At 42.9% G+C, this 15,742-nt stretch overlaps 1 protein-coding gene across 5 annotated transcripts; it reads left to right on the forward strand.

Moving 5' to 3' along the window:
* Nucleotides 1–781: 781 nt before the first annotated feature.
* LOC112614012 (chemokine-like factor) lies at nt 782–15,657 on the forward strand. 5 transcript variants are annotated; one of them, XM_025370070.1, is made up of 4 exons: nt 782–1,586; nt 7,019–7,177; nt 12,487–12,582; nt 15,460–15,657. In XM_025370070.1, exons 1-4 carry the CDS (start codon nt 1,509–1,511, stop codon nt 15,466–15,468), a joined length of 342 nt encoding a protein of 113 aa, XP_025225855.1. In that variant the 5' UTR covers nt 782–1,508; the 3' UTR covers nt 15,469–15,657. The 5 variants fall into 5 exon arrangements, with proteins under 5 accessions (XP_025225855.1, XP_025225853.1, XP_025225854.1 ...); XM_025370068.1 differs by lacking the exon at nt 15,460–15,657 and adding an exon at nt 15,263–15,449; XM_025370069.1 differs by lacking the exons at nt 12,487–12,582; nt 15,460–15,657 and adding an exon at nt 15,263–15,447.
* The last annotated feature ends 85 nt before the right edge of the window (nt 15,658–15,742 follow it).

The following is a 15,742-nucleotide window of genomic DNA, read 5'->3' on the forward strand; positions in this document are numbered from 1 at the left end:
AAAAAAAAAAAATCAGAAGCATTCATTAAGGGGTGAAGCTAGAATTCCAGCCCATTTCTCTTGCTTGGCAGCTGGAGCTCTTTCCTCTGAACTTTGACAGTTCCAACGTCTAGACTCTAAACGCACTAGATCCCTCCAGAGGACGCAACCAAATATTCCAACTGGACAGACAAGTAGGGGCTAGGAAGGAAGCATGTCAATTCCATCATACTCAGCAAAAATTCAGCCTAGATGTGGAGTCACAGTGTATTAGAATTCAACAGGCCCAGGTCCAGTAATCAGAGCTGTTGCCACTCTTGACTCTGAAGGGTCCAGTGCTTGCGTGGAGGGGTTTCTTACCTCTCCCAGGAGGGCATGATACTGGCAGTCACCTCTAGGCAGGGAGAAGGAAGTCATTTGCCTCTAGATCTGTTGCCTCATCTTGTGCTTCCTGCATATCTGCCACACACCTAGCAAGTGTGCTCTCTGTAAATAAACTTCAGGATTAAGGCCATTTTTGAGTGATTTGTGATGAAGCTGTTGGAGGTAACTGCTGATTAGATTTAAAGGAATGAAATGGACTGAAGCTGAGATGGGCAGGATCCAAACAGATCTGAATGAACTAGGGTGACGGCCGAATTATCCAAGACAGAATTTAAATCACATAAGAGGAGAGATATATACTTCCCATCCCTAAAAAGGAATGCCCCAAGACGGTGGCTTCATGGGAGCACTTGAGAAAACATGAATTGAAGTATCTCAAGGGACTCAGGCTGTTCCACGGAAGAACGAGTACCAGTGGGAGGCAAAAGTAAAAATATGCAGAACAAGTCCAGACTGTGATGCCCTGGGGGCTTGGATAGGACGTGAGGCTGCACACATTCTGCACCAACTATGTGCCAGAACCTGGACCCTGCAGGGAGAGCAGCAGACCAGTCCCTGCTTTTGTAGAATTTGTATTTTTATGATATACGTCAGCTAGCAATAAATGCTGAGAAGTGATGGTGGCTGCTCTACACAGGATTACCAAGGGAGATCCCCTTTAAGGAGGTGATATTCACGATGCCCAAGGTGTTGGGAGATGGGGCCGCCATTTCTAGACCTCCCTCCCTCTCCTCTGCTCCCAACCCTGGCAGGGCTTCTCGACAGGAAAACTCCTCAGGAAAGCTAGAGGGCTGCCGTCATTAACGCCAGGCCAGAACAGGGCGGGCTAACAGGGCGCTAGCCGGCGTGCCCACCTCTAGGTCCGCTAATGTATGCCCAGCTCCAGCTCCGCTAAAGTACTACGCAACAACTAAAAGACAGGACGAGCCAGAGCTGCCGGCCCAGAGATGCCGTGGGGGCGCATGCGCGAGAGCGACCGCGGCGCCGTGCGCATGCGCGCGGGAGAGCGGGAAGTCCAGCTGGGCGAGAAGTCTAGGAGGGCGGTGCTCCGCCGCGGCGGCCGTTGCTGTAGCTGCGCAGAACCTACTCGGGCAGCGTGCTGAGAAGAGTTGAGGAGAACTGCGGCTGCTCGGTCTGCAGGCGCGATGGCTAACGTGCAGCCGAAAATAAAACATCGCCCCTTCTGCTTCAGTGTGAAAGGACACGTGAAGATGCTGCGGCTGGTGAGGCCCCGCCGCGGAGGGCGGGAGGCTGTTGAAGCTGCTCGGGGGGCGGGAGATGTGGGTATGAAGTGCAAAGCTGAACGCCCTGTTTGCTTTTCAGCCTCGCTTTGATCAAGATTGAAAGGCAAGGCACGGCTTCGTGAGGGAAGAAGGAGAGAGATACGGCACCGTCCTCCCCTTAGGAGGGTTTAGGGACACACATTCATGAAAACCAGAGAGGGCGGGGCGCCGTGGCGCACACCTGTGGTCCCAGCACTTTGGGAGGCCAGGATGGGAGGATCGCTTGAGCCCAGGATTTCGAGGCTGCAGTGAACCTCGATCGCACCACTGCACACAAGCCTAGGCGACAGAGAGATCCTGTCTCTTTAAAAACAAAAACAAAAACAAAACAAAACAAAACCTTTTTTTTTTTAATTAAAAATCCACAGACCAGGTACCCCGGTTACCAGGCGAGACAGCCGCAGTTACACCTGTCAGAAGCCCACAAGATTTGAAAGGAAAAAAAAAGCCTCAGGGGTTTCGGGAAATGTTATGTGGACTTCTATAAGACAAACGTTTGATGTGATTGAGTTCAAGGCTGATACAACCCAGAACCAGGACAAAGAGAGAACTGCTCGTTTCTAGCAGCAGACTTCCTACCGGGAGCACTGCAGTCGCTTCTGAACAGTTTGGAGAAAGTTGATCATTTGGAGAGAAGTGACCTAGCTAGTTAGAGAAGTGGAAACTGTCCTAGTTGAAGGAATCTATCCTAGAAACTCATCATTGAAGGAATTCACAGAGAAACCTTAAAGGGAAGGAAAAAATAAATTGTTTTAAGTTTTAAAGAGTTGACATGGAAGAGGCAAAATGGAGATAGTTCAAAGTTACAAGGAAAACATTTCCAATTAATGTGAGGAGGAATCTTATATTGGGAGATCTCCCAAAACTAAATGGCCACTTGGGAAGGCAGTGCATTCCCAGACAAAAATACCAGGCATAGGTGAGCACTTGGTGAGGATGTTATAAAGGAGACTTAAACTTAAGGTGAGCGGGTTGAACAAAGTGCATATAAGATCCTTCCCACACCAAAAGTCTGTGATTGTGAGAAGTAGCTTTCATATCATGTAAGTTGAGATACATAAGAGATTTAGAAAACAACTCTGGAGTCGAGGGAAGGAGAGATCACTTTTGATTGGGAGTAAATACTCAGGACAAAAGTGACGAGAAGGTCTGGGATCTTGAACACTGAAAAAGGAAACATCTTGAACACTGAAGGGGGAACCATGTTCTGTGAGAATGGTTAGTTTTTGACATATTAATTTCCTCAACAAACCATTTGAATACTTACTATGGTCCAGACTCTGGGCTAGGAGCTGGAACAGCAAGGACAAACCAGGGCAAAAATCCCTGACTTACAGAGTTCTTTAGTTTAGTTATGAGACAGACACATGAGCAGATAGTTAAGATACGTGATAAGGTGGAGATAGAACACAGAAGTGAGGCGTCTAACCAAGGAGATAGGTGTCAGAAAAAAACTCTTCCTAGAGCAATCTAGGGTTGGATCTAAGAGCCACCTGACTAAAGGCATGGAGGCAAAAAATAGCACAATTGCTGCAGAGAAATATAAGAAGTTGAGTGTTACCTCATTTATTCAAATAATCTGTGTAATGCATGTCATGTGCCAGGCACTGTTCCAGCCTCCTGAAAAATACTAGTGAACAAAAAACAAAGATCCCTGCCCTCGTGGAGTACACATATTGGGATGGGAGGGCAGAGGAGGCAAACACAATAAATTTTAGTATTCTAGAAGGTGGTATGTGCAGTGGAACAAGAGAAAAGTAAAAGCCAGGTAAGGGAGTTTGTAAGGCGGGGAGGGAGTTGCAGAGAAAAGTTGCAATAATGAATAGAATTCTAGGCTTTGTTGAGATGACATCTGATCAAAGATTTGAGTGAGATGAGGGAGTTAGCTATAAGAATACCTGGAACAAGAGTGTTTGAAGCAGAGAAAATCCAGTGCAGTGTGGCCCTATGGCAGGAATGTGCGGGAAGGCATCAAGAAAGAGCAAGGAAACCAGCATAACCGGACTGGGGTGAGTGAGTGAAGATGAGGAAGGTTTTAAGTAAAGTATATGATCTAATTTGTATTTTTAAAGTATACTAGGCCAGGCCCAGTGGCTCACCCTGTAATCCCCGCACTTTGGGAGGCCAAGGCAGGCAGATCATTTGAAGTTAGGAGTTCTAGCAGCCTGACCAACATGGTGAAACCCCATCTCTACTAAAAATACAAAAAAAAAAAAAAAAAAAATTAGCCAGGTGTGGTGGCATGTGCCTATAATCTCAGCTACTCACGAGGCTGAGGCAGGAGAATCACTGGAACCTGGGAGACAGAGGTTGAGGTAAGCCAAAATCACCCCACTGCACTCCAGCCTGGGTGACAGAGTGAGACTCCCTCTCAAAAACAAACAAACAAAAAACAATATACTAGCTGCTATGTTAACTAGATTGGTAGGGAAGGACAGAAGGGGATTACTGCAGGGGCAAAGGTAGAACCAAAGAGACCAATTGTAGTAATCTGGGCAAGAGATGATGATGGTGGCTGGTAGTAGCAGAGCAGGTAATAAGAAGTGGTCACATTTGGAATATAATATTTTGAAAGTAGCACCAACAAGATTTGCTGATGAGCCAGATGTGGGGTAAATGAAAGAGGAGTCCAAGACAGCTTCTAAAGTTTTTGGTTTAAGCAACTGGAAGGATGAGTCGCCATCCACTGAGATGAGACAGCCTATTGATGAAGCAAATGTGAAAAGAGGATCAGGAGTTTGATTCATGTGGATAAATTGTGAAGTAAGTCTTTTCTCAAGAAGTAGACAGGAGCCAAATTGTGGAAGATCTTGAAAACATGGTGAGAAGCAGGCTCTATTCTAAAGACCCTGGAGAGCCATTGAAGAATTTTAAATAGATGAAGAAATGCGTAAACAAACCTGCATGTTAGAAATTTCGTCATGATAGTTCATGGAAAAGATGCTGACGGCAGTAGTTGTAAGGATGAAGAGGAGGGGGTGCCCAAAATGTTTAGGCATTAAGTGAGCAGGACCTGATTATTGATCAGTTGGGGAATGGGTAAGGACAGTGATCTTAGGTTCCTGGCATGGGTGATAAGGTAGACTGTGGTACCACCAGTTGAGGCTGTGAATCCAGGAGGAAGGGGCAGGATTTCAGCTTTAGACATGGTGAATTGAGATTCCTGTAGGTTATCCAGATAGGGATTCTAAATGGCTACTTAGGTGTGAAATGTGGGGAATGGACCTGGGTTAAAGACCCAGACTCATTGAGTGGAATGAGAATGACAGCATTTTACAGGGGTGAATAAAATGAGAGGAACCCACCAAGAGAGAACAGTAGCATTGGTTTAAAATCTCGGAGAAGTGACACAGGAGCCAAAAGAAAACAGTAGTAGGGGAAGGACAGCCAATGGCAATAACGTCATAGGGTTCACTAGGATAAGGAATGAAAAGTGTTCATTATAAAACAGCACCTCAAAGTACTGGAAAAATAAAAAAACATTCATTAAATTTAGTATTTCTGAAATCACTGATGTTAGCAAAGGCAATATCCATAGAGTGGTAATGTCTGAGATACTATTAGTGAGATATTTAAAAGATAACTGGAAACAAAGGCCAGGAGCTTAGGAAAGATGTAAGAACTGTAAATATAAATCACAGGAGAACCCAGTTTGACAGAAACCATAGAAAGGTTTAAGGAAATGGAATAATCACCAGTGCAAATTACCATGATGCAAAAAGGTTACAGAGGATAGGGACTGAAAAAGTGACCCTTCATTTCATAATCTGTGGGCTGAAGACCTTGGTCCAGTAGAGTAATTGGAGCAGTTTGAGATGATGTGTTGCTAATAGTAATTATATTAATTATAAAGAATGAAGTTACATAGTAACTAGTTATTAGTAATCAAACTGACCAATTTAGAAGTTTAAAAGAAGGGCATATTTATGCTAATAAAGTAATTGGAAGAATTATGAATAAGTAACCTATATGGACTTAAAGTTAAAATGAGTATGTATATATTACCAGCTGACAGGATATTTTACAAGTCTAGCCAGGGAAGACTCTTAACCAAACCATTTACCAACAGCACAGAGCTTTGGAGAGAGCTTTATTTCCCAAGAACATTGACAGAACTCCCCTGGGACCCACCAGCTTAATTTTTTTTTCACTTAACATTGCCGTGTTCTGTATCTTCATTTGGAAATGAAGAAATTTCAGAGTTGTTTTTTTTGTTTGTTTTTTTTTTGTTTTTTTCCACTTAAAATAGCATAGATTCTGATTTCATTGTTTAGGTAGAAGTGTATAAAAAGTGGTACTTTGGTAATAAAGCTATTAAACATCAGAATTGTTTTTCTCTGACAATTTTTTTTGTTTTTGTTTTTGAGACAGGGTCTGGCTCTGTCACCCAGGCTGGATGAAGTGCAGTGGTGTGATCTCAGCTTACTGCAACCCCCACATCCTGGGTTCAAGCAATTCTCCTGCCTCAGCCACCCGAGTAGCTGGGATTACAGGCGCCTGCTACCACACCTGGATAATTTTTGTATTTTTAGTAGAGACAAGGTTTCACTATGTTGGCCAGGCTGGTCTCAAACTCCTGACTTCAGGCGATCCGCTTGCCTTGGCCTCCCAAAGTGCTGGGATTACAGGCATGAGCCACCGCCCCTGCCCTGACAATTTGTTTTGAACTTTGCTCCTCAATATTTTTCTGGCAACATTCTAAGTTTAAATCTGACAGTAGACTCCAGATTGTTAAGAGTTAAGGAGTGATAAATGGATGGTAAGAAATTATAGACAGCCAGTATACAGACTTTTTGAGGAAGCATAACAACAATAGAAAACAAAACAAGGGTTTCTGTGGAGAGCAGGATAAAAGGAAAGAGTATGTGTGTATATATTTTAAAAGAAGACAACTGAGATGTTTCTAGGATGATGAGAAAAGGAGTTAGCAGAGGATGGATTGAAAGTACAAGAGGGAATGGAGGTATTTGGTGGAAAAAGATCAAGAGAACTGATGTGGGAAGTGATGGTGTCAGAAGCACAAGAGGAATAGTTAATTAGACTTAAAATAGAGAGGAATACTCAGTCCTCTAAAAGACAAAGAGAAGTCAATATCCATACACTCTAGCCATGGCTGTTTTATATGTGTGTGTATATGGCAGAAACCCCAGTATCTGGTTATTTTTGTTTATTTGGAGATGAGGTCTCATTATGTTGCCCAGGCTGGTCTTGAACTCCTATCCTCAAGCGATCCTCCTACCTCAGCCTCCCAGAATGCTGGGATTACAGGCATGACCCACTGTGCCCAGCCTATTATTTTAGAAATTATCATTTTTACAGTTTAAATTTGTATTCAGTTGTCACTGAATAAATCATGGGTTTTTTTCTTCTAGGCACTAACTGTGACATCTATGACCTTGTTTATTATCGCAGAAGCCCCTGAACCATATATTGTTATCACTGGATTTGAAGTCACCGTTATTTTGTTTTTCATACTTTTATATATACTCAGACTTGATCGACTAATGAAGTGGTTATTTTGGCCTTTGCTTGTAAGTGTTCAGTTTCATCCTTAAATTTTACTTTTTCCTACCATAATGAGATATTTTAATGAACTCTGTTTTTTGTTTCTCTTAAACCCTTAAGGTAATCTCTGATAGGCTTAGGAAGGAGGAGCCCTACCCATTGCTAGTGTGCCCTGTATTACCTTGTGAGAGGGTCTTAAGGATGCAGGGCAGCCACAGAGCATACCTTCTCTGTGCACATCTATCAGTAGATTCAGCTGATACTTCTGTTAGAATTCGCTTGGATACATCTTCTAAAGAAATTTAAATTTAGGACCATGTTAATAAAATTATAGTGCTTTCTTAATCTTTATTACCTATTTGAATGCATGTTAATATGGCCTCAAAATTGGGATAGAGATGGAAACAGATACACAAGTGTCTATCCTTGCACATCCTTGGTCACTAAATGGAAAATCAAACTAATTGAGGAAGCTAACGTACAATGTTATCTCACTTGAAAATATCTGTAGTTGTTAGTAAATAATGTTAGCACCTCTTATATTTCATAGTATATAGACTGCAACCTGCCATACTCATATCATTAGGAATAACTGCCCAGTGGAATGCCCAGATGGTTCTGAAAACTGTCAAATTGGGCAGATTAAAGTTATTCGTTAAGGTGTATGCAGCCCCTCAGACTGGACTAGAAGCTGACTCTAAGAAAAACTGAGTGACTTCTCCTCTGTCCTCTTGCAAGTCTCATCCCCAGCATCCTGTCTCCGTAGATCTCCCTCCTAAACCCTCCTGCTGCCCTTCTCCTCTTTGGCTGTACTAATTGCTGCCATGTCTTCCTTGGCTGCACTGGTCTCATCCTCTTGGATGCCACAGTGCTAATATCCAAGCTGATAATTCGTATTAACAAGAAAAGACTTCAGAGTTATTCTTAAACCATAAGCATGCCTTTAAATGATACCTTCTGGAACCAACTTCAAGGCCAGTGGCAAGCATTTCAGGCAAATCGTAAACTTTTTAAAAGTCCTAAAAGGGAAAAGCTGGGAAGTAGGATATTCATAGCACCTCTCAAAACTATTTGATCTACACTTCAGGGCTGGACTTGGTTGGAGGGAGGTCTAGGAAAAGAGATTGCAAAGTCTTCCTCAGTTGGACCTCATTTAGTGGCAGAAAGGGTTAAACTAAATTGTTCTAAAGATTTCTTCAAGAAGATAATGAACACTGGTCCACATCCTCTTTGTCTTGCATAGTTGCTCTTCACACTCTGCTTCTCTAGAGTTTAATAAAACTAACACATTTTAGCCTTTCTTTTTCTCCAAACATAATTCCTTGGAGTTTCTTACATGTCCCAGTAATAAACCTAGAGCCGGGAGTGTAACAGAATAGACTGAGAGAGAGTAGCTTATATGTAGCACACTAAAAGGAATAGTCCCCGGCCGGGCGTGGTGGCTCAAGCCTGTAATCCCAGCACTTTGGGAGGCCGAGACGGGCAGATCACGAGGTCAGGAGATCGAGACCATCCTGGGTAACATGGTGAAACCCCGTCTCTACTAAAAAAAAAAAAAAAAAAAAAAATACAAAAAACTAGCCGGGCGAGGTGGCGGGCGTCTGTAGTCCCAGCTACTCGGGAAGCTGAGGCAGGAGAATAGCGTAAACCCAGGAGGCGGAGCTTGCAGTGAGCTGAGATCCAGCCGCTGCACTCCAGCCTGGGCGACAGAGCGAGACTCCATCCCCCCCCAAAAAAAAATAGTCCCCAAACCTCTAAGGATCAAACTTTACTGATATTGTATCTCTTAGAAATGGGGTGTTATATGGGTAACTAAGTTTTTGCCCCGTTACGAAACCCAGAATCCTTTCTGATCTTTATCTAATGAAATTATTTATTCAGTAAATGTTAAGTATTTGCTAATCCTAGATTCTGTAATTGGTTCTTTGGTAAGACAAAACAAAAATCTTGTATCTCAGAAACTTTAAATGCACCCAGAAAGCAACACAGAGAATAGGTGCTGTGATAGATATACACCTAGGATGGCATGGATGCAACCCAGCAAGGGAAAGGGACCAGATCACAGTAGGCTGTGAAGAAAAACTGCCCAAACTGAGGGCTGAAGGATGAAACGTAGTTAGCAGATGACTGAGACAGGGAAGGGAAAGTGCTTTTCTGCTAGAAAAAAAGCAGCATATGTGAGGGTCTAGGTGAAGAAAGAGCATGACCCTCCAGGACCTGCAGGTGTATCTGAATGGTTGGGTATTAAGTTGTGAACAAGAGCCGAGACAAGAGTGAGGTTTGAGACAATGGGGTCAGGGCATACAAGGGTTTATGTGCTCTGGACTTTAACCCAAAGCCTAATGGGAGTTTTTGGGGGTTTTTAAGTAGGAGAGTGGCATGATCAGATGATCAGCCTCCATATCTTGAGAGGATACTGACAGAGGAAGAATATGTTTAAGGAAGGGTGCAGGAGAGCAGTATGTAATGAGTTTAGCTTGATAAATACAGATTTTAGTTACTTATGCGATATTCATATGGAGATGTTCAGAAATGGTGTGAAACTTAAGAGGAGCTAGAGCCACACTTTAGGAGTCATCACCTTGTGATGTTAACTGAGCTCGGACTGGCCAAAATGGCTCAGAAAGAGCGTAGAGAGAGCTGAAGGTAAAACTGGGAAACGCCAACATATGAGATGAGATGTGGCCAGAAAAGTCTCTCTGTCTCTCTCTCTCTCTCCCCCCCGCCACCCCGGTGACCTTTTCCAGAGGAGTTTGCCTCCAGTGGGCAAGTGACAGGAAAGTTGTGGGACTGAGAAGGGAAGGAAAGAGACAACTAGAGGGGTCATCTCTGAGTTGAGGAAATATGGCCAGGGACAAATAAAAGTAATGAATAGAGTGAGGTCCCTGCAGAGTGGAATTGGAGCCAGAGCACAGGTGGAGAAGTTGCCTGGGGCTCTTACCTAAAGTGTAGGACACAGAGATGGCTGACTGTTCCAATTTATCTGTAGGTGGGGAAAATGTAAGTTGTAAGTACTTCCATCTGCTAGCCACTGCCTTTGCTAACTAGGAGAGGGCTTGGTCATCTCCACTCAAATTGTCCCAAAGTTGTTGTCCCTGATACAGTCTGCAGAGCAGGCCTTCTCTGTTCCCCGCAAGAGCCTCAAATGACAGAAAACAGAAAAAAATGAGTCAACCCATGGCTTTGAGGTGGTATCTAAGCATAGGCTCAGAATTCCTTTGAAATCCCTATTTTTGTAATTAAGTTTACATTCTACTCTGTGACATATAGATGTTTCATTTTTAATATAAAAGAAATGGTCTAGGCCGGGCGCGGTGGCTCAAGCCTGTAATCCCAGCACTTTGGGAGGCCGAGGCGGGTGGATCACAAGGTCAGGAGATCGAGACTATCCTGGCTAACATGGTGAAACCCCGTCTCTACTAAAAATACAAAAAACTAGCCGGGCGTGGTAGCGGGCGCCTGTAGTCCCAGCTACTTGGGAGGCTGAGGCGGGAGAATGGCGTGAACCGGGGGGGCGGAGCTTGCAGTGAGCCGAGATCGCCCCACGGCACTCCAGCCTGGGAGACACAGTGAGACTCCGTCTCAAAAAAAAAAAAAAAAGAAATGGTCTAAATTACTCTTGAGGATCATTGGTGTTCCAGGGCAGGCATATCCTTTTTTTTCCCCCTGTGGTTCTCTGCCCTCCCTAGAACACTGCTTTGATCCAAAGCCATCTATAAACACTTGCCCAGATTGCTCACAGGAGGCAGGCTGCCTGTCTGAAGCAGGAGTATGGTCTGTTGCCTTTTGAAGCAGAGCAAAAAATCCAACACAAAAGAGAGTTAACCTAGAATAGTTGTCTCAGTGTCTCCTACAAATGAGAACTTTTTTCTTCCTAAGTATATCTGATCTTGCCCTGCCCCCATTGAACCTCTTCCTACTTTCTTCCTAATTGCTTTTCTAAATTACCAGAGTTTTGCAGTTTGCTATTTGTGTTATTCCTTCCCACCTGTGGTTATCTGCAAACCATACATAAGCCTTTCTCAGCTAAACAGTTTACCTTTCCCACACTACACATCCATTTTAAAAATGTAAAATTGCACTTCTTGACATCACAGTTAAGAATGAAACTAATTTTTACTTTGTAAAAGTATTAAGCGAATGAGCTGTATCATCAGCAATAATAGCATAATTGGTCATCCATTGCTAGAGATGTCTGTGGGGATTTCCTGAAAATTACCACTTTCTCTTAAGTGTGTGCTATTTTAAGTTTTATTAATTGCCTTTTTTTTTTTTTTTTTTTGAGACTGAGTCTCAGAGTCTCGCTCTGTCACCCAGGCTGGAATGCAGTGGTGCAATCTCAGCTCACTGCAATCTCCATCTCCTGGCTTCAAGCAATTCTCCTGCCTCAGCCTCCCAAGTAGCTGGGACCACAGGCGCCCACCACCATGCCTGGCTAATTTTTGTATTTTTTAATAAAGACAGAGTTTCACCATGTTGGTTAGACTGGCCTTGAACTCCTGACCTCAGGTGATCCAACCGCCTCAGCCTCCCAAAGTGTTGGGATTACAGACATGAGCCACAGCGCCCAGCATTAATTGCATTTTAGTAACTTAAAGTTTGATATACAATGTAGACTACTCTGCATTTTCTTATGTTATTAAAAATGAGCAGTTTTACTTCCCATGGCACCCCTTCTCCCTTAAACTTTCTACATAATACATCATCTACTTTATTTCCTAATCAGATGAATTTTCCCTCCAACTACATTTATGTTAAGTAAAAAAGAAATAAAAAGCTTTTTAAGTAAGATTGGCATATTACAGGTAAAAGAAAACCACTAGGTGTCATTATAGACCAGATACTATCTAGGTATCATTTTACTGTGATATTTTGGTTTCCTGAAAGATATGTGCTAAATGAATTTGTTTAATAAAATGAAACTTTCAAAATATTTAGGAAGCTGACTCCTTTTGTTGAAACAGAGTCTCACTCTGTTGCCCAGGCTGTAGTGCAATGGCGTGATCTCAGTTCACTGCAACTTCTACCGCCCGGGTTTAAGCAATTTTTGTGCCTCAGCCTCCCGAGTAGCTGGGATTACAGGCATGTACCACCATGCCCGGCTAATTTTTGCTTTTTTAGTAGAGACGGGGTTTCACCATGTTGGCCAGGCTGGTCTCAAACTCCAGGCTTCAGGTGATCTGTCCGCCTCCCAAAGTGCTGGGATTACAGGCGGGAGCCAGTGCATTCGACCTGCTGACTTTTGTTTTGTTTTGTTTTGTTTTGTTTTGTTTTGTTTTGTTTAGCATTGCTTGGTAGTCTTCATGTAAGACTCAGCTTTATTGTGTGTTTTTAGGATATTATCAACTCAATGGTAACAACAGTATTCATGCTCATCGTATCTGTGTTGGCTCTGATACCAGAAACCACACCATTGACAGTTGGTGGAGGGGTAAGTGGAAGTCTTTCTGCTTTCTTTCTTCAGGTTTTATCAGAATGCAAATTTATTTGGAAAACAGATGTAAGAATAGAAAGCTATACTGTATTCATCCTTGAGATTCTTAGGCCAATATACAGTGCCTAGTGGCTCAATAGTTTTGTCTGAATGCTTGCCCTGATTAACGTGAAGGAGTATGATTTTATACTAGAAGCAGAATTAACCCAATAAAGAGGTTCCTACAGATTTCTTATAGGTATGTAGGGCTAGACTAGACCAACAAAAGCTACTGGAATCAGTTACAGCACTTAGCTCTGAGAAACCTGATACCAAGCAAAACAAAACAAAAAGATGGATGAGTTTCATAGCTCTCCCTTTTATAGAAAAGGATACATACTACTTGTTAAGATGAGAGACTGTTTTGAGCTCAGTTATTTCTTGTTCAGATCCTTCAGATAGAATATAATAGATGATGTCCTTACAGTAAGGGAACATTGGCAGGGCACCTTGCAACTAAAGGATCATTTTGAACACTGCTTGAAGAGAAGCAGATCCATTCCATCAGACTTCATCCTAGAAAGCAAGCCAGAAAATGACTCAGGTAATTTAGTTATAGTTCTATCTGATATTCTTCTGAGATTTCTCATACAAGGTTCAACATCACTTAGCTTTTCTAGGTTCTGACCTAAAGAAGTGAATTAGAAAGTTCTTAAATAAATCTTCTTCCATGTTCTTTCATAGTATGAGTCACTTAGGAGAGTTCTCAGCCATATATGTCAGAACCCATGATTTTCATCTCCCTTAGGCCCTGAGCAACTTCATGAGGAGTCAGAATTATTCTAGAAATGAGATAGCTCTGTGTCAACTTCCCCCAGTTGTTTTTGAAGATAATACACATCTTTCTACTATGAAGGAGGAGGGACCAGGCATAGGATTTACTTTCATTCACTTTTTTACTCGTTCATTAATTTACTCATTTCTTAAGTGTACTTTGGCAGGGGCTGACAAAATATAGAGTTGTGCTGTTCAGTATAGTAACCATAGTTGCTAGGCAATGGGGCTACTCAGCACTTGAAATGTGGCTAGTCTAGTCTGAATCAAGATCAGCTGTAAGCATAAAAATACACATTGAATTTCAAAGATTCATTACCCCCAACAAGGATTGTAGAATATTTTGTTAATAACTTTGTTGATTACATGTTAAATGATAATATTTTAGATATACTGAGCTAAATATATTAAAATCTATGACTTTTCTTTCTTTTTTTTTTTTTTTTTGAGACGGAGTCTAGCTCTGTCACCCAGGCTGGATGGAGTGCAGTGGCGCCATCTCGGCTCACTGCAAGCTCCGCCTCCCGGATTCACACCATTCTACCTCAGCCTCCCGACTAGCTGGGACTACAGGCGCCCGCCACCACGCCGGCTAATTTTTTGTATTTTTAGTAGATACGGAGTTTTACTGTGTTAACCAGGATGGTCTCGATCTTCTGACCTTGTGATCTGCCCACCTCGGCCTCCCAAAGTGCTGGGATTACAGGTGGGAGCCACCACGCCTGGCTGACTTATTTTTTTCTTTACGTTGATAATGTGGCTGTTAAAAAATCTTTAATTATGTGGCTATGTTACATTGGTGACTCACATTATGCTGCTTTCAGACAGCACTGACTAGAGTGTGAACCCTGTCCTCAAGTTGCTCAGAACCTAACACAGGAGACACAAGTGGAAACCGCTGTATATAAGTTGTTGACAGGGAGCTGCAGAGGGCAGAAAAGAGGAAACTACCTCTCTGGCAGTGGAATTGCTGTTTGCTGAGAATAAGGGAGAAAAAAAGAGAAGAATTTCCAGGTAGAGGAGCCAATAGTGTACAGAGTGCTAGTCATGAAAAGATTGGTAGGAGGTATTCAGTGTGGTCAGAACCTAGGAGGCAGTGGCTTGAGACTCTAGGTGGAAAAGGAGACTGTGAGAGCCATGTCTGGAGCCAGGAAACCAAACTGCCTGACCACTGGATGAAGCTGACCAAACAGCATGCAAGGAATGGCATCCCCCTCCCCAACCAGGCCCAGCTCTCAGATAGCCATCAGAGAGTCTGAAGGTCCCCACGTGTTCTTGTTTATTGCTTTTATCTCAATTTTACTTTCTTAAGGCCCATTTAGAATCCTACCTCTTAAGCAGATGTAACCTAGCCTTTGAGAGTTCACTTTGGATCATCTTATTAAACTGATTAAAACATCATTCAGTTTTCTGGAGCTGCAGTCCCCATGATTTAATACTGAGCTGGTGTTAACTTTGACCTTTTCTTCTATAGAGTTTGTCAGTAGAGAAGTCAAAGAGTTGAACACTGAGGTTAGAAATATTGATAACTAAATATCCTCAGTAGGGCTTAAAAGAATACATGCAAGAGCAGGTCAAGAGATAAAAGCAAACAAGTATGAATTTCAGAGCCCACACTGCTTCATTATTTTTCTGCTCCCTTAAATTATCTTTCCTCTTTCTATAGGCAAGTATTTAGAGAACTTAGCAATGAAGAGAATAAGATGATCTCTGAAGTCTCTCCATGTTAGTATTAGGTGAAGCACAGGGAGCAATCCGAGTACCCTAGCAAGAGAGGAATCTGGTGGGCAGACCACTTAAAACTTGTGTGAACGACAGGAGTGGGGACCATGGTTAGGGCAGTGACGCGTGTCTTTCTTTCCAGGTGTTTGCACTTGTGACAGCAGTGTGCTGTCTTGCCGACGGGGCCCTTATTTACCGGAAGCTTCTGTTCAATCCCAGCGGTCCTTACCAGAAAAAGCCTGTGCATGAAAGAAAAGTAGTTTTGTGATTTTATATTACTTTTTAGTTTGATACTAAGTATTAAACATATTTCTGTATTCTTCCACATATTTTCTGCAGTTATTTTAACTCAGTATAGGAGCTGGAGGAAGAGATTTCCCAACTCTGCGCCCGGCTTAGAGCACTACTGTAACTTCCAAGGGAGCGCTGGGAGCAGCGGGATCAGGTTTTCCGGCTCCCCGGCCTGGGTGGCAGGGAAGAATGTGCCGGGATCCACCTCAGGGATCTTTGACTCTCTTTACTGCCTGGCTGGCTAGCAGCTCAGAGGGGTGGAGTTACAGAGTTTTGAGTTCTCAGGCTAGACGGTGGCATTGCACCCCCTGTGGCAATGAAGTGGCTGAAA

This window comes from Theropithecus gelada, chromosome 20 (genome assembly GCF_003255815.1).
Source record: "Theropithecus gelada isolate Dixy chromosome 20, Tgel_1.0, whole genome shotgun sequence".
Lineage (NCBI taxonomy): Eukaryota > Metazoa > Chordata > Mammalia > Primates > Cercopithecidae > Theropithecus > Theropithecus gelada.

Excerpts from the sequence above, each read along its gene's own strand:
- LOC112614012 (XM_025370068.1), top strand. The coding sequence starts at position 1,509 with ATGGCTAACGTGCAGCCGAAAATAAAACATCGCCCCTTCTGCTTCAGT. Across the intron at positions 1,587-7,018 it reads ACGTGAAGATGCTGCGGCTG|GCACTAACTGTGACATCTAT; the intron begins GTGAGGCCCCGC and ends TTTTTCTTCTAG. Across the intron at positions 7,178-12,486 it reads GGTTATTTTGGCCTTTGCTT|GATATTATCAACTCAATGGT; the intron begins GTAAGTGTTCAG and ends GTGTGTTTTTAG.